This window comes from Aythya marila, assembly GCF_965140915.1.
Source record: "Aythya marila genome assembly, chromosome: 3".
In the NCBI taxonomy this organism is placed as follows: Eukaryota; Metazoa; Chordata; class Aves; order Anseriformes; family Anatidae; genus Aythya; species Aythya marila.
In genome coordinates this window covers 99,885,196-99,911,710 of record NC_139044.1, presented here as the reverse complement: position 1 = coordinate 99,911,710, position 26,515 = coordinate 99,885,196, and the positions used below count along the sequence as shown (strand labels likewise).

At 35.0% G+C, this 26,515-nt stretch overlaps 1 protein-coding gene across 1 annotated transcript in view; it reads right to left on the bottom strand.

Annotated features, from left to right (window-relative positions):
* Positions 1-1,394: 1,394 nt before the first annotated feature.
* Positions 1,395-26,515, bottom strand: part of TPO (thyroid peroxidase) — a gene marked incomplete at its 5' end in the record, with an annotated part of 42,341 nt that continues 17,220 nt past the window's right edge. Inside the window, 8 exons of the mRNA XM_082756193.1 lie at positions 1,395-1,642; positions 4,959-5,129; positions 5,689-5,897; positions 9,976-10,213; positions 11,503-11,673; positions 12,253-12,511; positions 19,327-19,842; positions 25,233-25,439. Coding sequence (XP_082612319.1) covers positions 1,482-1,642; positions 4,959-5,129; positions 5,689-5,897; positions 9,976-10,213; positions 11,503-11,673; positions 12,253-12,511; positions 19,327-19,842; positions 25,233-25,439 — 1,932 coding nt within the window. The 3' untranslated portion in view covers positions 1,395-1,481. The remainder of the gene's footprint in view (positions 1,643-4,958; positions 5,130-5,688; positions 5,898-9,975; positions 10,214-11,502; positions 11,674-12,252; positions 12,512-19,326; positions 19,843-25,232; positions 25,440-26,515) is intronic.

The window sequence follows — 26,515 nt, the reverse complement described above, 5'->3', positions numbered from 1 at the left end:
ACTCCAGAGATCTAGCATACCAAACTTTAGCATCAGCATACAAGGATGGGCCAAGGATGGAGACAACAAACTCTAGTCACTCTGGTCTACAGGATTTTGCTAGCCTTACATCCTAGACATTCATCAGTGGACTGGGTTGCTGTACCTGCACCTGTATGTTTGAGTTGTCAGAAGGCCAATGAGGACTTTAGAAAACCACATTTGGCTTGGTCTGGGACAATGAATACTTGGCACAGTGGCACTGTCTGTAAGCACTCTCTGTTTCCTCCCTTGAAATATAAAATTTAACTAATATTTGGAGCTGTCTTGGATTCATGCCAGTGCAGCGTCCTCATACCTAATCTCTTTTATGCTGTGAACTAATCTCTTTATGCTAATCTGAAGACAGGTTTTGTCTCTGGATTTAGAGTAGTAAAGAAATATGACCACGGTTGAAAGGGTAAAGAAATAAACTGTAAATAAAGATAAGAAACACTTACAAAGAAGGTATTTTTTCTCTTTTCCTGGTATTTTTAAAGATGAAACTATGAATGACTAGCACCATTCCTTTTTAGTTTTATCCCAGAAAGAAAGAAGTCCACAGACTAATAAAAAAGGTTCAAAGAGTGGTCCTGAACAACAGCTGGAAAAACAACTGCTTATACATCATATCATTGAAGTATTTTGTTTGTTTGCTTGTTTGTTTGTGAGACAATATATTTTGCTGGGGAATTATTATCCTGTATTTTCTTTGTGCAATTAACAACAATGGACAGCTCAATCCCACATCACAACCAGGGTATTCACTGAAACAGGAAACAAGAAATGTGCCTTCAATGAGATTCATAGTTCACATATAGTTGTGTGGCATACAGCACTGAATATGCAAGTTTTGAGCACTTTAAAGTTTCTTTGTTTCTTTTGGACACTTTGGCAAGGAAAATATTCATCTACTTGAGTTCCCACTGTAGGTTTTCATGGAGTTTTAGAGATCTAGTCCCTGTTTCCCCAGAACGGGTACTACTCAGCATCAGTGTGTAACTACACTCAAGCTCCCAACATAGAGTTTAAAGCCAAATACAGCTTCCAGATGTGCTGAAATGATGAAAAAGGAGGAAGTGCATAATTTATGCTATCCCTAAAAGGACTGACTGTTTGGGAATGTAATAGGTGGAAATTATCTGTTTCAGATGCTGAATTTGGATACTAATTAGAACTGAGACAGGTTAGATATCCCTTCATAAAAACACTCAGGAAATAGTGGTTTATTTACAACAAGAATGGAAAATGAAAGCTTACTTCTGTGTCTGTGTTATTTATTCAGTACCTTCATTTATTTTACAGAATCTGACTGTACCTAAGACTGTGTGCATAGATTTTTTAAGTATGTTGACAGCTTTTCCATAGATCTTAATTTTATGATTTTTACAGCATTATAAAAAAAAAAAAAGAAAAAAAAAAGAAAAGAAAAGAAAAAAAAAAAAAAAAGAACAGATAAAATCTTAATGGACAATAGGTTTACAGGCATTACCAGTGCACGTTCTTCCATCTTCTGCCAGCTTGTAAGGATCAGTACAGAGACATTTGTAGCTGCCTTTAGTGTTAATGCATTTAGCAGATGGAGAGCATGGTGGATTAATTTCATTTTCACATTCATTGATGTCTGCAAAATAAATACACAATGATCAATAATCATCATAAATTAGATAGGGATTACTACTTTCTTATACACTCCCACTACAAGGATCTGGAAGTGAAAGTTATCACACACTTGGTTGACATTGATACTGCCAAAGGTCCTCACTGTTAGTTTAAAGTGCAAAGTTGTTTTTACTTCCTTTTTCATGCTTTTTTTTTTTTTTTTTTAAGCTGAAATTGATGAAAAATAAAGATTTTATTTTGGTAATCTGCAAGAAGCTATAAATGTAACCAAGCTGAATTTTCAAAAATACAAACCATATATTTGAGAACAATTCTTGAATGTGTTTGTGTCCTAAGACTTCTAGTTCTTCTATAAACTTTCTTCATACTGTGCTTTAAGCAGTAATGAAAGCAATAACACTGACATGGTTCTATACACTTCTAGGTATAATTTTGAGGAGTCAAGCATTCAGATTAGCTTTGGATATGAAATTTATAACAGTAATCTGTGATATTACTGCAAAAATGGTTGTTCCTAGAAGCTACGTAAATTCTGTGAAATGGCAGTATCTTGGCAGAATGATGAGCAGATGAACAATCACCCATTTGAAGATGTATATAAACATATTTTCTCTGAGGCCATTCAAGACCTTTCACAGTCTTATTATGCAATGAAATGGGAGTCAGTGTAGTGTGAAAGAAAGAAAATACCCAATGAGGCAAAGAATGCAGTTTTTCCTTATTTCTCTTTCTTCTTTCTGTGTAATTTTGCTTACAGTCTTCATTTGGTTACTTAAAGGTAGATGTCCAGCACTGCTTTAGATGGTTTCCCATCAGTGCTGTATAATTGTCAGCCTATTCAATGTCTCAGACCCCTTGTCTTGGGAAGGACTGCAAGCCAATACGTGGGCAATAGCCTTCAGTAACTTCTCTTTTTTGTTATACTACTTCCCTTCCTCACCTACCACAATGTTTGATCTGCTACTTCAGTGTAAGTAACTCTTTCTTCATCAGTATTAGAAACTGATCCCATAAAAACAATTTACTGGCTTAGCTTAGCATTGTCTCTTAGACCACTTACGGAAAGCTGTCATTGGAAATGGGATCAAACCTGATCCTTTCTTAAATTTTAACACAAAGCTGCAGCTGTGTCCAAATCTAACTGTCAACTGAGACAGTCAAAAGAGTAATCATTCAAGGAATAATCTTAAATTTATGAATCCTTAAGAACTATCTCCCATAATGCCTCAGGAAAGGCCATGAAGCAGGAAACTAGTCTGTTGTTCGGGAGTTATTAATTTTCCTTAATTGTTACACACTTCAAGACCACATTTTAGGTTAACTTCCACTGGTTTCATCTTTGGGAAGGAAAAACCTGAACACACTTTATCTGCACTGTAACTCAAAGGTGCTATTTCAGCTTGCGTAGGCCCATAGTCATGTTATCTGTTAACCAACTCATTCTATGACCACCAAATAGTGTATGTCAGATCTCACTAGCCTACACTACTGCTCAAAGATAGTGGTACTTTATTGAAGCAAAGTAAACACAGTTATCTATCCAATGTAAGATAACACTTAATATAAAGGTAGTACAGTCTAGCACTAAATGACTTCCTGAATCAATAGAAATGATTTCTGTCAAAGCCAAAGTTAGTAAGCAGAAATTAACAGCTCTCAAATTCCTATGCTTTTGCCAGCAGGCCACTCTGTCTTTTCCAGAGCAGCATGTAATTTTGAAACCATCTGCAGAAATGCTAAGCTCTATCCTCCTCATTATATTGCTTGACTTATTCCTGATTTGCTGAACATTTAAAAGAATGGGAACACATTGCACAGACATACATGGAACAAAGTGCTTTCTACTGTAAAACTCAAGTAGCATCTGCATAAGTGGGTTTTGATGGTTTTCTTTTAATAAAGGCATTGCTTATTTAATATATGCAGCAGCCTGTTTTCCTATAGCAGATATACAGTCTTTTGTTTACATTGCTGAACATATTAAAAGAAACTAGGACAAGGAATGATTCATTCATATAACTTATTTATTCAGTTTGCTGCCAGAACATTAATCTATTGAAAAGATTTTATTATAATTCATTTAACAGCTTTATTTCTTTATATGGTATTTATGTGGGTGGGATTCAGCGGATAAATAGGATTTGAATAAAGGAAAGAGCTGCAAATTTCATTTGACTTCTTATATACCAGGTATACAATTAGAATGAATAGCTTTCTATTCTGCTGTCACAGAAATACTGATAAGCAGACTTTATTGCAGATCAGCTGCAGCACTTGCATTCAAATTAATTTGCCACCATCCATAATATATTCCTGAATACAACCTTTTCAGGTTTCATTTTCTCTCATGCTCTCATAACTCTGAACAGTCAGAGTATGCATATAGATATACATATATATACATATATATCATTAAAAGCACTTATTTGAAATATGAACAGAGCAAGACTTCATACTTCATAGCTGTGAAGAGTGGAAGTCTTGTAATGAAACATTCGCCACATTCTCTTTCTCCCTATCCTCTTCCTTTCAACAGCAAAAATAAGATAAAAAGAAGAGAGAAGATTACAAAAATAATTAAATTAACAGGAAATCATTCCTCTGAAACTGTTCATGAAATGAACTGATTTTAATGATTTCTTACTTGTTCTACTTTTCTACCTGTAGAAATAATTCACTTCTGGCAAATCTTTTCATGGACTGGAGTGAAGAGAGAGGGAGTTTGGAACAGAATGATAAATAATTTGTTTAATTTCACTTGTATTCATTTTTTTTTTCTTTGCCAACTTTGCTTAACTTATTAGTATAATACACCAACTACTGGTGCAGAGTTCACTTTCCGTCTAGAGCATCCATTGAAGCAACTGCAGAAAAATGACAACAGTCTGATTTTTATTGAATGTAGCAGGAAGCAATGTATAAGTCTTTTTTAAATTATTTTTTTTAATTATTTTTTTTCCTTACTGGTTGTTAATTTACTCATTTTTTCTTAATTAGGTAATTTCAAATGACATTTCCCTATCATCAACCTGATTGCTGAATCAGGATGGGAAGATATTAAGATAGCAATGCTGGATCAAGGAAGTTTCACGTTACTGTGTCATCCTACCTATAAACACAGAATGCTGACTGTCTTTTAATCTTATGAACTACATCCATAAGATTCATTCATACATACTTCCAGGGAACACAAAGTAAAAAAGACTTTTAAACCATGCATTTCAGGACAACATAGAAAGGAATTTACTTCTAATAAACTGTGATAGACTTTAGCTTTTAGAAATTTCAGAAACAAAAATATAGAGAGAGAGATATACCTATACAAACAGGAGCCTGAAAGTTCCATCCTTTACTTGTGCAAGCTAATTGCTCTTCTCCTTGTAACTGAAATCCATGGTGACAAGAATAAGTCACTGTAGATTTTCCCAATTCCGAGCAGTATACAAAATCACCATTTTCCACCCGTTTTGGTGTTCCACATGTTTCCTCTACAAATAAAATAAAATAAAATAAAATAATTAAAAAATCCCAGCTTATCATCAAAAATTGACATTATTCTCCATTATTGCTACAAATTAAATTAAGGGAAATTACTCACATGTTTTAAGATGATCAAGAGTTTTATTTTTTATTTCTGGACAAAGAATTTATATGGAATAACTCATGATCAATTTATAATTATTGTAAAATTAACATTACCTTCTAACAGTGTGCTCAACAGAAATCTTAGTTAATGTATTTTTATCTGTCCAAGAACTCCTGCCTCAATTACCATAATGTCTGGGTATCTCACAAAACCATTCATGTTATCAAGGTGAAGCTTCAAACAGTAACCTGATATAGAGGGGATATTTGAAAGAGACAAAGACCAAGACCCCCATTTCAAAGTGATAGAAATGCTAAAAGTTTGTGACAGACCAAGAACTCAAGACCTGCAGTAACCATGGTCAGTGCTCTAACTGCTGATTACTTATCCTCCCATCAGAATAAAAAAAAAAAAAAAAAGAAAGAAAAAAGGAAAAAAAAAAAAGTTAATTACTAGATTACCTTCCTGATAGATTTCTTGCCAAGCTTCTAAATTCATCCCCTCTATATAGCCACAATGTTTAAAATCCTGTGGAAATCTTCCAAGTTGAAAGGCATCTGCTGGCACTTCAGAAATCCCTGTGTTGTCACAAATCACGCGGGACAAAGAGTGCTTTTTGAGTTCATGTTTTTGAGCTTCAGTGAAAACATTATCATTTTCCCACCAGAATCTGGAAAGGTTGATAGAATTATTTTGAAGAGATTAAATTCAAAGAGCTGATTATTCTTGCTTTCACAGTATCCTACGTAAGAGACCAGAAAATAAGAATTACAGCAAAATGTAGGTGGATACAACAATAATAAATTTAAACTCCATAATATGCTGTTTTGCATACCCAAAATACAAGCCATGGCAAGGCTAGTGTGAGTCCATGGTACTGGTGACCTCAGATGTCTTGTTAAAGTCAGATGGGTAAAACTATTAATTATTCACAGATGCAGAATCATTCTTCAGTAATGATAGAAAACCACAAAAGTTATAATATTGAGAGAAAAATTCTTGAAGAATAATATTGAGAGAAAAATTCTTGAAGATAAATTATTTTAATTGGATACTTAATCTTATGCAAACCAGCATTCATAAATTGTTCTAAATATGTATTACAGCTAATCACAGGAGCAGCCATAATAGATACCCATACATTTGAACTCTTCTTGCTATTACAGAATTGTTGCTATGAAAACAGGTATTGCTGAATGCTACTTTGTATATCTCCATTCAGTTCTCCATTTGCTAAGAAGATGTGGGTATGTACATTAGCTATAGCAGAATATTTACAGACAGCAAGTGTCATTTTGATCATACAAAATGGAGAGATGAAATGCATCTTACATTTTGTGAGGTCAGAAACATGCTGGCAGAAATGAAAAAACAGTGCTAGTATTGCAGCACCATATCAATGTATATGCATACATAATATATAGTATGTATAATATATAGCAAATATTACAAATTAAATATATAATAATACTATTTATTTTATATTATGTTATATCATGCAGTACATACTATATTATAGTATATATACTATATAATAATACTACATATAAATAATATGTATGTATAATATGTACATGCACACATACAAATATATATAAATATAAAAAGCTTAGTGAGAAAGAGAAAAGAAAGAAAAAGATAAACAGGATATTATTATTTTTATAACAAAGATGGGGCAACTCTATGAAAGATCACAGAGAGTGTATTTGGCTTAATTTTATACATCGAGACATCATGAATAGCAATTTTTATTTTTTTTTTAATTTGATAACACACCTCTGTTTATATATTAAACACTATCAAGCAATGTTAAATTGCTAAGATAGTACCCTGTGGTAGTCAGGTCAGTTATTATTTTCCCCACCACTAGGCAGGCAGGATCTGAGCTAACATGGTCTAAGACCATTACCAGTAGACAATGAATGAACCAATTGAACTCAGGATTGAACCAATTGAACTCAGGATTAACACAAGACTTGGGTATCTGTAATATTGGGGGATCAACACTGGGGTTTCTAGTAAGGGCTGTCTGTGGTTTTCATGTTTACACCCCTCTAATTGGAAAAGAAGAGCAGTGGACCCTGTAAAAAACCTGCATATGTGTGGTATTTATATGAGCCCTTTGAAATGGTACCATGCAAATGAGAAGTCTGATAATCCTGTTTGTGTTCTGTGGAACGTAGGGGCTGGTGACGTGCCCCGTAGGGGTTTTCAGGACAAATTGCACCCTGCTGTCAACAGTTTTCTCAGAAGTGCAAAGTCATTCAGAGTCATAAAACTTGGTTAAGTAAGCTAAGTGCATGTGAAATTTTGCAGAACAAGCCTTAGGTGCAGGAAAATAGTTGCATATGGTAAAATAGTTTGGGAGGAAGCCTGTCCCACTCTGCCTGTGTTGGAGGAGGAGGGAATCTACAGGACCAGGGATGGGATGAATGTCCTATACTTCAGGAGCACTGTGATAAGAATCACGGAAGAGAGAGGGGGGGCCTGGAGAGAGAGGGGAAAAAACTAAATAAATGGCACATTCCTTCTGCCTCTTACCTACACAGTGACCCCAGACTTCCCAGAACATCCTGAAAGGTCACTGACACTTACAGAATCTTTCCCATACCCAAAGCTGTCAAAGGCTTTGCTTCACTCAGTTCCCCTGCACTTTCTAGTTTCTTCTTTCATGTACATTAAAACTTATTCTACTTTCATCACAAAATTCAGTTTTGTCTATGCTGCTGAGAAGGCTTGAGCAGATCATTATTTTTTAATCTACCCAGCAGCTAGGGGATTGCTCTAACAAAGGTTGCTCCAGAAGATATGTATCAGATCACCAAAATTTTACAAGTGAATTTTAGAGGGTTAGACTAAAAAAGAAGAATAACATAAAATTAAATAGAGGCACAATCCTCTGCACAATCCCTATGCAAATGGCAAAGTCAGCTACAGGCCTTTCATCTAGTCATTACAAATTCTGAGATTAGAGAGAGATTCAGAGCAGGAAGGAACAGAAAAATAAAATAACATCCAATGGAATGGAAACAATTGGTTCCAGGTGACCAAGTGATTTGACCAGATAGGGCCTGGGTTTAATACATTAGAAAAAGAAATCCATTTATTTTGTCATATTTGACATATTTGACATATATGACATATTTTGTCATATTTGACTGAAGATTTTAAGGCTATGAGGATGAAGTCAGTCAAAAATTCTGATTATCCATGATTTATGAACTTAAACCAATATGTTCAAAAAGATGTTTTGAAATTCCTATTTACTGACACATCGATGCTGGTATGCATGTAGTGTTGCTAATGCAGACACAGGTAGTATCCAATACAGCATGTGACAAGTCACTGCAATGAATTTTAGACTTTTCCATTCTTACTCTTACTGTGAGACAATGATAACCTTATACCCTCCTAACTTTCATAAATAGTTCCATATCATAGTCTCAATAACTGAATATCATTTCACATTTAGGTTAGCTGTCATTAAAAAATTATGAAAGAACCTTGGGGAATTCATTTAACATTAGAAATATTCTTTTCACAATTTGGAGTTAACATGTTAAATTATCTTAGGTTTAATTAATGTTAATAGTATCATAAGACACTGAAAAATAGAAGCAAGTCTAGAAGGACCCCAATAGATATCCTTCCCCAGATAGGGGCAGGGATACAATTCAGAAAACTTACAACCGTTTTTTTTAACTCTGTTGAGTGGAATGTTTGCTGTCTATACAGTTTGTGTTAATAAGATACCACCTTTATGATTAACATTGGTTTTTCCTGTGAGCTAATTAATTAACATTTTTAAAGTTCAGATTTAAATTCTGCCTCGGATGCTTATTTACATAATGGCTTCTTTCCACAACAGTGACTTATGAGAAGAGTGTAAAGGTGAGAGGAAGGACCAGATGTACTTAAAACACCACCGCTAGCATGGTGTAAGTCGTTTAAAATTAGTCCTCTCAGGAGATTCAAAATTACTGCCATAAGTATATATCACGGAAATTAAGAAAAATATGTTGGTTTTGTAATTTCTTCAGGAACAGAAATATGATAAAGCAACACCTCACACCCTTTTGTGGCCTGAAACTGCATTTCTGCTGCCTTCCTGGTGTGGAGTGTTGTACTGGTGGCACTTGTGCAGGATTAGGTGAAGGAAGATCCTCTCCTCTGTCTGTTAAGGCTGTTCTGGGAGTACTTTGCATTCCTGAATCCCATAAGACTAACTACCTAGTGTTTATTAACCTTTCTAGAAAGTCTGTATTACATCTCTCCAAATCTCTCTTCTGAATCTGCTGTTTGCTGTGGAAAGTGTTAACATCCTTCCAGTTAAGGACCCTGAGTCTAGTGCAGCCCTCAGGGACTGGATAGCTAAGACTGTACAGTGCTACATCCATCCACACAGAATTTAATTGCCCCGGCACAATTAACTGATGTTGGCACCTTGCATTTCCATCAGAAGTATAAAGTTGGTCATCTTAGTACCATAGAAACAATCTCTAAGTTGTTTCTATGTTGTTTCTAATCTCTAATTTGAAACTATATACAGATTAAAGAAGAAAAAGCAAGAGCTCACCCAACAAATCCCAGAGGAACTAGGATAAAAATTAGTAATCAGCATTGAATTTGTTTAAAATACTTATAAGCATCATGTTGTCTTACATTTTGGGAAGTAGCCTCACATATCTGTAAGATGACCATTGGTTTTGATTAGTATACAAATGATTCCACAGCATGAAACAACTTACCGGTCACCATCCCTTAGTGCTTTCATTTGCTTCCCAATTATACATGCAAACAGGGGACCAGTTCTAGCACCTGGAAGAAAGTCTTCTACTAAACCACCAAGCCAAACATCAATATTGCTAGGATTATGGTACAATTCCATGATTTTTTCAGTGACTTTCTGATTAGTTATTATTGTATTCAGGTCAGTTTGCGTTTCCAGTTTTGGTAAGCCACAGAATTCACGCCAGTCATTATAACCTATAAATATGATGTTAAAAGGAAGATTAGACTTGGCTATTAAACAAGATATTTTAAATTAATAAATTTAAAATCACTGGATTCTGGCAACCTTAATCTCTATTATGGACAGTTATGTCTAAAAATAGACCTATTATTATTGGTTAAGTTGATTGGAGAAACTATTGCAGGATCTGAAACAACAAGATATGCAAATGTCACATCATTTTTGTGAAGGAAAACAAGGTTTTAAGTTCTCCAATATTTATTAAGCAATGAAAACATGATAATAAAGGGTTATTTTTGAGATAATCTAAACAGAAACATACACTTTATGTTGACATATATATACAATTCTTTTGCATCACTGGAATTAACTTCCCCCACCTCCCAACAATACTTGCATTTTGGCCCTGAAGACCAAAACTATTTCTACTGTAGTGTAGCCGAGAGCTTTAAACTCTAGGCTGGAGTCAGACTTTATTTGTACTGTCCAGGGCCACGTTCCTAGCTACAGCATCACACAGCTTTAACAGGAGAAGTGGAGCGAGTTGTCACCCAGAAACATCTTCAGACAGTTCTACTTCTGGTGGGTAGACCATCAGGCTCAGAGCATAGAACAGCATTTGTTCCTTATTCATGTAAACAAGTGGTCTGATCAGGCAGGGCGTCAGGACTGCAAACATACCATAGATTTTAACAGCCAATATAATTAAATTAATTAAACTCCAGCGCAGTCTTCTCTAAACTTGTACATCTGTGACCTGATAGGCTCATAGTCCTTGAGAGTTTATTTCTACCCTGGGTGCACAGACCAAGAAATCTAATGCAAAAAGTAGGCATAAAAATGTAATGTTTCTCAAAGTGACGTGTACATCTAACTAAGCTACTTATACCAGTCCTGAGTACACCTTAACACCTTTTACTCTCAGTCCAGCCAATGAGGTTGTGTCTAAATAGACCTCTCTCACAGGCAGGGTGCAGCCTGCAGACCTCAAGTAGCTGCTGCAGACAGAAAGTCCCTCTCCTCTGGAGCTGGATTCAGCAAGAACCAGTGTCAGGTACCTGCACCAGGCATACCCACATCTACTCACCAATACTGGTCTTCCACATTCCAGAACTGAGAGGTTATTCTAATTTGAAATGCTGGGCAATATTTTGTTTTCATCAAAGTCAAAAGTATTAGCATCTTAAAAGAAACTTGTATTACTTTTCTGATAAAAACCTATTATTAAATAACTTATATACTAAATACAAGCAGTGATAGTTCAGTTACTGATTGGAAGTAGATTTAAGAAAAATCAGTAGACCTGGGAGTCCGTGATCACGGCCACGCTGTAAATTTAATGATGCTAAATCAAGTGAACCATTGTTGGACAACACAAACAGTTTTTCTGTTAACTCTTCATTCATCAGTTGATTTTGCACCTGTAGTTTTGCTGAATGTGCAAGAAGACCCCTTAGCAAAGGATCCAAGCCTCCTTTAAACACAAAAATAAAATAATGTCAGAGCATGTATATAAAGCATTAGAATGTTTTTAACAAACATGTATGTGAATGTATGTAAATGTATGTATGCTTCTATATATTTTTTTAAACATTGGTCATGTAGCCTTTTATATTCAAACAAATGCAAAAAATTGCTTCAGGTTGACATAAGAGTGGTAATCTTATGAAAAAGCTCCACCTGTTTCTTCTGGTATAAGAAAATTTTAAACCTGATAATACATGTATGCAAAAAAATATATATATATAAGATATCATCAATTTATTGTCAATTGACTGATTTAATCTGGAGAGTAATTTCTGTCTGATTCAGTGGACTATTTACCTAAAATAATTAGTGGACTATTTACCTAAAATAATTGTTCCAGTGTTCTCTGGAACCTGTTCAACAGCCTAAATCAGTGATGTAATTAAATAAATGTTCCTATTCTTACCTTAAGACCAGTGACCTTAAAAGTTATAATATTCTGGGGGAAACAAACAAAACAACCCCATTCCCCCTGCCCCCACTCTCCACACACATACATAAAACAACAGTTTAAATAAAAACATACCTTCTTTAATGAGCCTCCATGGACTAAAGAAAACTTCATGCAAATGAAGATTTGGGAGTTCTGGATCATCTAAATACTGTGCATTCAATCGCCTTACTATTGGTTGGATTGTTGCATGACCAAAACGAAAAGCAGCTGTTGAAAATATGTTAGAAACTGTAGGATTTACTGTGGGATCATAACCTGTATATAGGCCAATATACTGATTAAAAGCATCTGGACCAATAATTTTGGGAATGTAATCTCTTAAAGTAATAATCTGAAAGAAAAGAAAAAGAAACATATCATTCAGTGTTTTGATAGTTGAAAAGTAAAGGTTTATATGTATAGAATGCCTTTTTCATCACTCATCTATTCCCAAGCATTTAGCATGATGAACAAGTGAGTTGGTAAATAATAATGTACTTGTTGTAGTCAGTAGAAAAATGACTGAAGAGAACCAGTAGTAGGGTTGAGTACACTAATGAGGTTCCTTTAACCTCCTACCTAAAAAGCTAGACAAACCATCCTCAGCAGAGAGTACCAATATTGCTCACTTCCAGTCCAAAGGGGGTAAATCCAGCCCTTAGGAGCTCTGCTCCTAAACCTGGATTGTGATAGCATAAATTATAATGCCCTTAAAAAGAGAAAGGAAAGCATGGATTACTATAAAAACATTCATGAACGGTTGTTGATAGGAACAGATTCTATTTTCAGACATATATATGTGACACAAATCCTCTTTACTGAATATTTTAAATATCCAAACTTTAAAATACTGATGCCAAGAATCCCTTGGCAGACGTTTTATACTAAACTTAGGCCAATTTATAGACTCCTAAAAAACACACTTCAAAAATGAAAATGGTGATAAACACTTTCTGACAAATGTTTTGCAATATGATAGTATTAGTCGCATGACAAAAAAATCATATAGGTAATACTGAGAAAAAAAAAAAAAAAAGTGGAAAAAGATCTAATGTACCAAATAAAATGAAAGTATTATAGACTAAAGATTACACTGCACTCAATAAAGCATAACAGGATGAATATGAAGCATAGTGAATTCAACAAAACACATTACAGATTCAATACACTGTGCAGTAAAATATACTTTGAGTAAATGTACTTTGAGCTTGGTATAGTGAATACTGAAAAGCTAGATGTCACAAAATGACTGTATGAGAAACTTGTATCTTTATTTTAAACATGACACAGAGACAAACAAGACCCTTCAGAATTCACACACTTTTCACATAAGGCAGAGCTCACAAAATCTTTATGTTTTCAGATATATTAAGTTAGGTCATGAAGCAAACACACTATTTGAAAGAATAAGTTAGAATTCCCTTTGCTGGTCCTTTAATACAGCTTAAAATTAAAATTAAATAATTGTTGGAAATTAATACTCACGTTGTCATTGGAGAAGTTAACCTTTTCCTACATTCCCAAAGGTTTTACAAAGCAACAATTCCTTCTAATTTTAGATTTAGTTAGTTTTTTATAGGCAAGATAATGACATATTGTTTCATTACTACAAAGGGCAGAAATACAGGTTTTCCAAGTCTCATTCATCTTGACTTGGGGTTAAGTGTGACTTGGAAGCATGAACGAGGCACCTGTACCCACAAGTTCAAAAGAATAGGTAGAAAAGAATATAAGTATTTTTTGCCATCATCTTAACAGACATGCAGAGACCTTAAATAGCTCTAGATCAGCCCTGGACACAAACATCCTGATATGACTCATTTTTTTGGCTCATTGTAAATGAAATCTGAAGCTAAGCAACCCATAAAGGCCAGATTGCCCAAACAAAAGGGCAATTCAGATTTTTCATTTGCTCCAGAGGCAAGATCTGAATTTTATGTTTCCTTGACAGGGAAAGAGGGATTGTTGTTTCTAGACATGAAAACTAAAAGGCTAAAGGTAAAAAGGAGTCATATACCTGCCTTGAGCTAGGAGAGACATATATTTGATGGAAACATGATGTTTAAAAAAAAGCTCCATCAAGTAGATCTTCAGACAATACAAACTAAGGTGATAAAGCAGAAAAATGATACTGACAGAAAGAATCTGGAATGTGACAGAACCATATCCAAAGTAGCATGTAGCATCCTTCATGTAGACTCTGAACATACTTTACCTAAATTTGTCTGCATGAAAACAAGGAGAGGCTCACTACAGGTTCGAACTGACACATATACAAGTTTTAAAGAAGGTGTAAACAGCTCAGAAACAGCAAAATTATTTTTCTTAAAATTATTTTGCATGCACTCCCTGCTATGAAAGAATTATTTGAAAGGTTTTTTCCCTTTCACATTTGGCATAAATAAGCATAATACCTTCCTTCAATACAGTTTTTCTTCCACAGGTGAGATTCTTCTGTGGAAAAGAAGTAACATTCTCGTCTAAAAATATGTCAGTAAAATCAGAACCAGAAAGAGGTAGTTCTATACAAAAAAAGTACAAGCAACTACAATGAACCATGCTGCCATTTGTTACTTCTTTTGAGTCTATTTATAAAGAATAAGTTAACTTTGGGTGTGATCTCAGCTCTTTGTGACATTTATGACATTAGTGGATTAGTGGTAATCCTAGTTCCTCTTAAGAGACATTTAGCACCTCATAGAATCAACTCAGAATTCCATAGAAACCTCATAAAGTTAACTTTAATCAATAATGTCAATATTTCTACTGTCTCAAGACAGTCATTGTTTCAAAGGTATAATTTAGTAAAAAATGATGAAAAATGAGCACTGTCTTAAATAGAAGCCATGTGCTCTGTATTTAAATGACTTTAATAGCCTGTATGACCAGATAGTAACAGAAGCATAAACAGTATTTAAATGTTATTAACTTAGTCATGTCAGAGAAAATAAAATTCTGATTTCCTAGCAATACAATCAAACATCTGGTAATTATCCAGAGAGAATCTAAATAATAACACTGTCAGAAGAGGCCTTGTATGGATTCATCATAGCATGATGAATCTATACACTGTGTATAGAAAATAACTAAATCTTGACCTGCAAATACAAATGCTATGCAAAGTCAAACAGGCTTTATGTGAAAGGCAACATCATTCTCATTCAGAAGGTGGAATTGCAACAGGGATTCTGAAATGTCCTTATGAACTCAGCAAGCATCCTGACTGGATTTGCTTCCAGGATGGGCCACCTCCAGTGGAATTCATCCATACATTAGTTAATAGAAAATAAGTTACGTAATTTCATACTATTTTTGAGATCTTTTTTTTTTTGTTCATGTTAAAAGCAATCTCAAATTAGGTGCAAGAGATATAGAAATTCATATTACTTCCTCATTAGGTTCAGCAGACTTTCTTTCCTAAAACAGAGAACAGGCAAATATATTGATTGTGTTTAATCTCTTAAAGTACTACATACAGCTGTTTGAAATTCCCATAGTAAATATTAAAGGATTTACAGCTGATATTGAAGACCTAAACACTTTTATAAAGATTGATTGTATGAAAGTTCAACTCCCAATAAATAATTAACACATTATAATGGCTCAGTCAATAGTCTGAATACTCTTTAGTATTCAATACTCTTTATAGCCATGAGTTATGTTAGAATGAAACATTCTTTTATAATATTTGTTATTTATCTCTTTTTTATCTATCATTTCATAGTTTAAGTTTAAGCTCTGAGAGGAGTTATTTAATGATCCAGTTTCACAAACAAGTTTCATCCACGTTAGCCATGTTGAACCCTATAATTTTACTTCAGTTAATGTCAGCTACTTAAGAGACCAATTTTCAACCCACCCATAAGTATAAGGCAGAGAAGTAAGGATGTAAGATACTTCGAGAACACAAGAAGATATAGAAGGAAGAGAAAAAAAAACCCTACAAACTGAAAACTAAATGCAACTGTCAGCTACAGGTGGGATTAACTGGCAGTAACACCATTATTTCAGAGATTCTTCTCTGAAACCATGATAAATTAAAGAGAATTTGAATCAAACTGATCTGTGAAACTCTTGCATCACTCTTTGACTAGTGCCACTTCATTTGGCATTCACAATCCAAACAGCACATCAGAACAAAACCAGCACATGCATGCAGTTTCAACTTGCAAACCACATATATATGGAACAGCAATGTAAAGACTAGCAGTTCCATAGCTGAATGTTTTTTCCTATTTTGTCTAAATGTTTTGTTTAAAGGAAAAACAAATGTAAACTATTTTCCCTCAAATAGCTTTAAAGGAGTTCTTCCAACATTAACCATTTTGTGATTCTGTGTCCTAATTCTGCTCTTTCTGTTGTCTCAGGTCAAAATAAGAATAACTGAAACAAGGAGCTGGTTTCATTTTTTTAAGCAGATTACAATAAAAAAAAATGTATTTTGTTTGTTTTTTTCTTTCTTTTCACAAAACACTGTATAAACCAAGGTATATATATTTTACTATAGCATATTGCAGTATAGTGTAGAGTTAAGTATGTGTCTTTCACATAAAATACAAGAATGGAATTAACCACTGTTATGGTTTATATAAACTACTACTTACCAATGAAACATGCCAACAGTGCAAACAAAAAGTCAGTTTTGTCCATGACAATAACAGGCAATTGTTATATTTAGTAACTTTGTCAGGTTTCTACTATTAAATGCTTGCCACTAGAGTTATTTATGCTGTCAGAAAGCATCTAGGAGGAAAAGCATGGTCTCTCTCTCTATATATATTATTTTTTTTTTTATTTCCTTATTCTAGAAAGAAAAGGAAGGCTTTTTGTTCAATTCCCTATAATTACATAGCAGCAGGCAAAAATTATGTTTGAAATTATTCATTCCAAAAAGAGAGAATTTGAGAAATGTGTAGCAACTGAAATAGCTGAGTGGAGATTTCAAGGTAACTTCAGCTAGAGCTGTCATTACTGTGCTGGTTAGCATACCACATTAACAGAGATACTCCAATTATCTCTCTTAAATGAATATCTCTGAACTAGCCAGATATAACTGAATCACAATTCTAATGAGCCATAAGCAAATCTCATTAGACTGTGATACTGGTAGAGATAATGAGTAGCCCAGATTTATGGAGCATATTGCCTTGCACAAAGTATTTTCTTTCAGGCCATAATGCTACTGGACATAGATCAGAAGTACTTGAACACACAGAAGTCTGCTTTTGGATTTCCACTTTTCTTCTAACAGATACTAACAACCATTTTGACTAAGTGCAATTATTTTAAGCAAAGAGCACATGTACAGCAAAGGAGCTGACATAGTTAAAATAAATTTTATATATATATATATATATATATAAAGAATGTCAATTTTTTCAAAAGGACTGACTAAATTAAATTAATGTTATTTTTCTGAAATTATCTGGCTTTAAGTGCAAATAACAACACACCAGAGAAGGAAGGTGGTTTCTTACAGGAAGTATTATGCATATTCTCTTAACTAAAACTTCTGACAGAAGAAAGGATATGTGTTTTATTGTAATAGTGATATTTTCCTACCTCTTCCCCAATTTAATTTCAAAACTGTCATTTTTTGACACCAAATAACCTCTTTCTAATAGTCAGAAAGCATATGAAATTCATCTAGCTTCCAATTTATTCTGGTCCGGATATAACATTAATGATGAATAAAGGCAAAAGTCCTGGTGAAGATCAGAGGAGCAATGCCAGGTGGAGTAACCTGAGTACCCAAACTATCAAAAAGGAGCTTGAGGGACTGGCTGTTCTCTAAGGCAACCAAAGAGAGTGGCCATACCCCAAACTCGAGGATAAACCCATCAAGATGAGACAATGAAAGAAACTGTCACCTGAATGTTGGGCAAGCTAAATGAGTGCTAACAGGATTATATTTGAAATAAGGCTAACAGGAGGTAGGACTCATGGTGGGATGCAAGGAGAAGAGGGGACTGTGTAAAACTTGGCATGCATGCAATATTAAAAAATTGCATTGTTGGAATGTGTAAAACACTGGTGACTGTTGGAATGTGTGAAACACTGGTGTATTCAGCAATGGGGATAAAGGTGGTGAAAAGGAGGGATTGGTGTGAACTTTGGAAGTAAAAGAGGCTGTTTGAGCATGAAGCGTTGTCTGATCAGTTTGCTCCTCTGACTGAACCGTGCTTGATCACTGCAGTTTATGCTGTATTTGCAGGAGCAGAAGCTGTCCACAATGAGCACATGAACTGTGACTGTGAGGAAAATAAAATAAAATTAAAAAAAATAATAGAAGAGAAAGAGAAGGAGAAGGAGAAGGAGAAGGAGAAGGAGAAGGAGAAGGAGAAGGAGAAGGAGAAAGAAAGAAAGAGAAAGAGAAAGAGAAAGAGAAAGAGAAAGAGAAAGAGAAAGAGAAAGAGAAAGAGAAAGAGAAAGAGAAAGAGAAAGAGAAAGAGAAAGAGAAAGAGAAAGAGAAAGAGAGAAAATGCTGAGTAGGAATAGATTTTCTTATTCACAGGTGTAATATAAACATTCTTATGGTCTTTTATGTACTTTTTGCATGTTAATTTCTCCTGCCTCTTATACAAATATATCCTATAGAGATCTAGATTAGACCTTGAATTTTATATATTAATACAGCATTAAGGAATTCACAAGCATTTTTTACACAGGGAAGTTACTTCTTTATATAATTATTATAAGAAAATAAATATTTTAGGCACTATGCAAATGGAGAAACATAGCTAAAGAGCTATTGATTCCTTTACCAACCAAAGGAACAAAACCAAACCAACCAACCAAACAAACAAACAAACCAACCTAAAAACACCAAAATTGCAAAGAAATGCATCTGAAAAGGAATAGACTTCAACAGACAAAATAGACACAGGAGAAATCTGCAGAAAGATGAAGCAGAGTAGAAATTGCCATTAAAATCAGAGCACTCAGATCTGGGATATGAACAAACCAAGGAGGAAGACATTGCATTCAGGAAAGTGGAGAACAGAGTGAACTTTAAACATGCCAAAGTGGAAGCACAGAAAGAGTTGGCACAGAAAAGCTCATATGATCTCCTAAGCCACTCAGAAACATATCTGAACTTCTGTGACTGGTTCTGCTCTACACTGCAACCAACACTGCAACATGTTGTTAAGCAACTAAACATCCCACCTGATGGAGAGCTCCAACAATTTTCCGTGCTTCTTGGTAGACCATCTCAGCACTCCAGTGTCTGTTGATAGCTTTGAGGGCCCGGGCCAGGCGGTTGTGCTCTCTTAGCCACAGTGTGTGCATGGCTGCCAGAGATGTCACCTCACTTGATCGGCTGTCCCCAGCCATAAAACACTCAACCCTTTCATCTTCACTTGCATTTGAGTCCTGTGCACATGGTGACGGGACCTGGTCTGTATAGGGTAGGTATTCCCGATTGTTGTCATAATATTTACTGTTTATTCTAAGAAGACCTTCTTCACTTGTTAAATTCCTCAGCTTGTTTTCAACAGCGGGGGTGCTGCCATAGACAGTAGAAGCATCAAGGAAAGATGTTAAACCATTTATCTGTTGTCTTGGATTTGGGGCCGACAGATTTCCAAAAAGAATACTATGATCACCAGTGCTGCATGCAGGAGATGAGCGGTAGAAGGGCAGGCAATCCATCCCTGTGGATAATGTGTCATTGGCAGTTACCTGTGTAACAAAAAAGTATTTCCTGAGCTATAGGCAACAGAGCTGTGGATGTTTAAAGTTTTGTGTAAATATTTCTGTCCCATCTCCATTTTCATCTGTCCTCCAGATCTCATCTACTGGAGTGACATTCTCTAAACTCACAGAGATCATTTTCTTACCTCTCAGATTGAAGTGAAAATATATATCAATTATTTTTAAGACAAGACAGAAAAAAATAATAAAATGAAAACCTTTAGCATAAGATCAGGTTACTGAGGTAACCCTTTTTCTATGCCTGAATTTTCCTGTCTTCACAATTAAAATTCCTCACAAAATGTATCACAGTGGAGATGTGAACATCTGGTCAAATTATGTTGTACTGAACTCCAAATGAAACTGCAGGTTTACATGTGTACATAAAAATATAATGAAGAGTGTCAGTCTGCAGCAGCATGCCGTAAAAGCATTGTTTCTATACTATTTTAATTTGGTTTCCTAATTGAAAAATACATATATAACTATTCACTCTGTTGGTCCTCCACAAGCATTCCCCCACATTATTTTACAGGTAAAGCTGTCTTGCAAGTGTCTTGCAATTCTGATTGTCCTTATAAAAAGCAAAGACTGCTTTTTATAGTCCTTCTGAAGTGAAACTCTTCCCAGCCCTTTGATCCACAGACAACCAAGAAACTGAGGTCAAATGGTGATCCAGTATTTGTCTGCTAATCAGAGGTTTTAACCAACCTGTCATTCAGTCAACTATTCCAAATGCAGGTAAAGGGCATGGGAAAGACATGTGAGAATTGTCTAATGGGATCTTGAGGTACACATAATACACAAGGGTAGAATACAGCCTAAATCAGAAAGCTGGAAGTTTTGCTACTGGAGAGTACTTAAAGTGGTATGTACAGCCCTAACAGCTGTAGGGAGGGGAGCAGAGATGTTGGAGGGAGGAGAAAGAGGAAATGCAAGAAAGGTTTTATGTGCATGGTAGGATATCTAAGAGAAAAGCTCAGGCTAGCAATTCTATTTCAAAGAACACTATACCAAAAATCATCAGGTTTCAAAATGACTGAAATCTATCTTCATTATCTAATGCATATTTGGCTTTATAAACTTTGTTTTTCAGAAAAGAGCTTTATTTCCAAATTTTAACAACAGTTCATTGTGCAGCAACACAATGAGCCATAGCTGTGAGTCAGTTCCATGAGTTTCAAAAAAAAGATTAACATCAGTTAAAATTATTAAAAAATGAAGTCTGAGTTTCATCAAGTATAAAACTAGTGTTTTCCTATCAACAGGCTAATATGAAATAGGTACAGATAACACTTAGAACAGCTGCTTAAATAGCTCGAAACAAATAAGTCTTCAAATATTTGACTAATAAAAAATATTTTGTGCAGACCCCTGAGCTAATATTTTTTCTTTCTATTTTGCTTGCTGTTCATTTTTGAAAAAACTCTTTGGCACGTGACAGTGAATATTTCAAAAGCTATATAAAATGATATAATTTATTCTTTGTACTTTTAACAATGAAGGGACCAGTTCTGAACCAGAAGTTTCAAACAGTTCCTTAACAGTGATAAAAGTAACAGGGCAACTTTCAAATGGAATTAATGAGCTTTGTTTAACAACTTTATTACCTTACTTATTATGCCAAGTAATTTTTTCTTATTACTGAGAACTTGAGCCAGTAGGGATTGATATCAACAGAACGTTTAAGAAAGGGTTTCATTTGTTTTTCAAGTTTTGTTTGGTAAAGAACTTCTATGAATATTTTTCCACTGGTTAGGTTTTAACAAATTAAAGTAGGCTATTTCTGAAGGAAATACATAATTTCTTTTTCTTTCTTTCACTGATCAGTGAAAATCAGTAATTTTACTTCCTTGGGTTTTCCACTTAATATTTCTCTCTATGATTAAGTCCCTTGCAATTTTTTTTTTTTTCTCTTCAGCTGATAATATAAACAAGAAGCTTGTCTCACACTACAAATACATGAACTTGGCAGCTGCAATGTTGTATGTGTCTGAGTGCCTCCTTCTTCTATTTATCAGGAAAGCCTGGAAGAATTCAGGTATCACTGGGAAAAATGTATGAGCCACCTTTAAGTTGTTAAGCAGTGAGGTTCACAACAAAACATATCAACAGTGAATGAAGCTCATACTGATTAATCTTTGGTTAACTGCCTCTGTAATTTCAATTCAAATTGTTCTGTGCCCCAGTGGAGAAAAGCAGCAGTAATGAACATTAAGGGACTGGCAGAACTGCATAATGTAGTACTTTCCCTTTTCGTGGGGTAAGCAACGTGCAGCCAGCAGCTGAATGTGCAAATGACAGATTCTGTACGTTATTATTCAAATGACATCAAAAATAATCTGAGAAAAATAAAAACCTTCTGCTGAAATAGGTACAGAATTACATTTTTCTCCAAAACTGATAAAGAATATTCATATTGATTTTTTTCTTTGTCTGTATAGTTTTAGAGGGGGAAAAGTCAGAAAAAAAAAAAAAAAATCCCTCTCTGGCCACAATAGTTTTCCTGCTACAGCTACATGTTGATTTAAACTGATTAATTGCTAACTGTTTTGTATGTTTAAATCTGCCTGGAGTGATTTTTTTTTTTTTTTTTTTTGATGTGTAGGAATCACTAACTGTTTCAGGGTACCATGATGTCTAAACCATTATTGCATTTAAAGAAAAATCTTTTTAAATATTTTTTCTTTTTCCTTTGGCAAATGTCATCCTTTTAATAGGATTTTTGCAGTACTCAAAACAAAACAAAAAACTAGCTTATGTTTTATGTAAGTATGCCAGCAAGGAAGACATAAACGTGTATTTTGGGACATGAAGCTTAGAGAAGAGTCAGGGTCCCCATCTGACAGTGAGTTTTTACCTCTGAAATACAGGAAAAAGGCAGGTGCTCACTTTGCTGGCTGTTGAGTGCACAGACTAATCCATTTGTAGCTGAGACAGGAACCTGTCATGTTACACATCACCTTTTGCAAATCTCCTCACTTTTCCGTGTTTCTTTTTCTTTTCCACCTCTTCTGTAGTTGAACTAACTGAATGAAAGCATTTCAGGATTGAGTCTGACTATGTGTATGTGCTATGCCTATCTTAATGTCAGCAATGTAATTAATACTGAATAAAGACAATAAGTCTTTCTAATGCCTCATGATTATCTCAGCCTCAATCTGAAATAATCATCTGTGGAATGACAGGTTATCTCAGCATCTCAGTTCCATGTGTCAGGCTGCTGAAAAACACATAAAAACTTTTTTTTTTTTTTTTTCATTTTCTTCATACTATGGGATTCCAAAGAGATACCAAAAATAGATGTTCAGGCTCTACCAGAAGCTATAGCTTTGGTGTGAGAATTACTGGGTGTCTCTGTATAGCTTTTACTATGAAAATGGCCAGAACAGAAAATTGTAAACTTTCCTGTTACCTACACATTCTTAATATGTTCTACTGCAACTTCCAAACTGTCATTAAATTGCATTGACTCAAAATATTTTCTAGACAGCTTCCCTAACATGTGCAGGCAGGAGCTGGTTTTATTTGGTGAAACACCCAGAGAGGCCTTATGGCTCAGAGTGCCCAGAGAAGTACTTTTGCCCTCTCCTTATGGATGAATTTTCCCTTGACTGCCACTTTCTAGGAACACAGCGAGAGTGCAAATGGCATCTTTTCTGTTTGCATGGATGGACTACATGCTATCAGTTTTACTGACTTTGGAAACCAGATGCAGTTTCTTCATATAGAGGATGACTGTATGAAAGCATTAAATGTATGAAAGGGATGACTTATATGAAAATATTAAATGTATGAAAGGGATGCCCCATCCCTGGAAGTGTTCAAGGCCAGGCTAGATGGGGCTTTGAGTGACCTGGTCTAGTGGGAGGTGTCCCAGCCAATGGCAGAGGGGTTGGGATTAGTTGATTTTTAAGGTCCCTTCCAACCAAACCATTCTATGATTCCATGAAAGTAACCATGGCTGATTTCCAAATATTTATCAGATGGATTTTAGCTTTAGTGAAGATTACAGGAGAAAATCAGTTCTAGGGGGATATAGTTCTAGTTATATTATTAGCATTTTGTTTCAATGTTCACGAAGTAGTTCCTCTGGTCACATTAATGAACTATTAAAAACCAGTCATTCATATATTGGATACTTCAGATGTGTCCTGAGAATGTGATTCTTTAAGATCTCTGTGCTCTTTCTGAACTCTCTCAGGCTATGACTGCCAACTTTCAAAAATCCAAATCTGCTGGATAAGAGAGAAAACATTTACCCGTCTGTGGTAAAATTCCAGGCAGTTATTTTACTTAGCCTTCCTGAATTTTAGATTATCTTGCTGAGTGGAAGATGAGCCACCTTTCAACACAGGAACTGATTCAGTTCCCATTACAGCAAGCAGAATATTTTTCTTTATGTGTAATGGAAGTGGAATGATACACTTAAGGGAAAGGGAAACTATGTTATACTTCTCAGTTAGTTATCAATTTGGTAGGGAATAAGAGTTTTCTGTTCTGATGGAACTTATACCCTACACAAACTTCAGTGCATAGACAAGCTGGTCAGTAACCAAACTTCAGCAATAAGGAAAGTAATTTAGGTTGCTCTGGACAGAAACTGGGGCATCAGTCCAAGGGCTGCGATGGGCATGGGGATCTCCTACAGCATGAGGAGATGGACAGTCTGCTCTCTGAGAAACACAAACAAAAAAGGTGATTTGACTTTGCTACTTGATTTTTTGAGTGGCAGAACGTCTGTTTCCAAATTAATCAGGCAAGAACATAGGATTTTATATTTATACCAATTTCCTTCTAACCCTCTAACAAGCTTTGAATTCATATTTTCCATCTACCCAAAGCAAACGTGATATATGTAAGTTTCAGCAACTCCCTGAGGATCATTTTATACATACATTGAAAAGGTAGCTCTCTTCAAAAGTTTGCATTAGCTGCTGGAAATATCTTTGCTTTTAGTGAGTAAAGGTAAGTTCCTTTCAGTTTATCTGGCTGGCAATTTAAAAACAGAATTATTTATGACTACTTCCCTATTTTCCTCAGTGGAATTTGAAACCTTGAAGTGTGAGAAAAATAACACTGGGGGGAGACTAATAAGGTTTCTTTGCATCATAAAGTTGAGAGGTAGAAAACTATGATACTTGTACTAAATACCGTAGTTGTAGTTTGTTATTTCTGTAAAACAATTTAAATATTTACCTGTTTCATTTAATAATTACACTGGGTTTCAATATTTCTATCAGCATATGCTGTATTATTGATGATCTATCCATTTCCCCTGCAATTACTTTAGTGTATGCATATCTCTAATGTATTTTATATTACTTACCTGTTTAGAGTCCGGAATTTTTCTTGAAGAAATTCATTTAAAATCTTACCTTTATTGGAAAACATGGATTTTGTTTTTCACATGTCATCTGGCACTCCATTCCAGTTAGAAAGGCGGTTCTGCTCGTGCTCTGTGGTGTGAATGCAATGTCGTGGTCTATGTACTGTCCCCACACCATAATGATATCGGAATATAAGTTGTCTTCAGTAACAGCCTCATTAGATGCGTGAATAATTTTTCTTGTCACCTCACGAACCTGGGAAAAGAAATAAATTACCTTGAGTGCTACGTAGGATTTATTTATTTCTTATAAAATGATAAAACACTATAAAGCTGGAGGAGCAGTGATAAAAGCTATCCACCCCACCCCCACCAGTACTCCCTAGAGTACTTTAGTACTTTTAATAGCTTGCTTAAAGGAAAAAAAAAAAAAAAAGAGAGAGAGATAAAAAACAACAAAATCCAACGTATGACAGGCTGTTACTTCTGTTCAGGAGCTGAAATAACTCTGCCACAAGCAGATTCAAGATGTTTCAGCTGAATTTTTCTATATATTGCAAAATGAACAGTGGCAGTGTATTTTTGATCTGTTCCTTTCCAGATAGTTTTGAAAACTGCATGTTTCTTTTAGACAGCTTAAAAGTTTTCTTTCTATTTATTCTGTTTTCCTTTAACAAATGGACTTTGCTGGGCAACCTCAGATACTGTGGATACACAGGGGCACTGGGCTGCTCCATGAGTAAATGGAGCAGCTTATACAGCCCAGGAGACAGGCATGGTTGCAAGAAGTTCTGTTTCATTTTTCCAGGTAGGGAGAAGCAGCAATATATTTCTGCGGCACTTCTGTGAAAACTGCATAGATTCTTTGAGAGGGAACATGGAGACATCTACATCACACATTCAGCCTACACTGGTCCTCAGTTGAAGCCATTTGAGCAAAATCAGCAGTTTGTGATGATTAGGATACTGTTATTATCCACAGATTTCTCCCTCATGCTGCAAAATGTTCCATCACTTAGGAGACAAACCCCAAGAAAGGGCAGTACATAAAGAGTCACAGAATCTGTAATAAATATGAGGCCTATATGATGAATGCATAAGACAGGTTAAACATAATTGGTGAGGACAAGAAGCAACATGGGACTTCTTAGAAACATCAGGATTTATATTGAAACTGCCAAGATTGGAGATACATGGCATTCATCAGAAATATAAGTAAGGACTTATATTTCTAATTATGATTCAATATCATTATTTGAATAGCTTTGGTGGTCACAAAACTTTTTTTTCTTACTGTAAGATTTTCTCACCACTGTTAACTTCCTCAGCTAT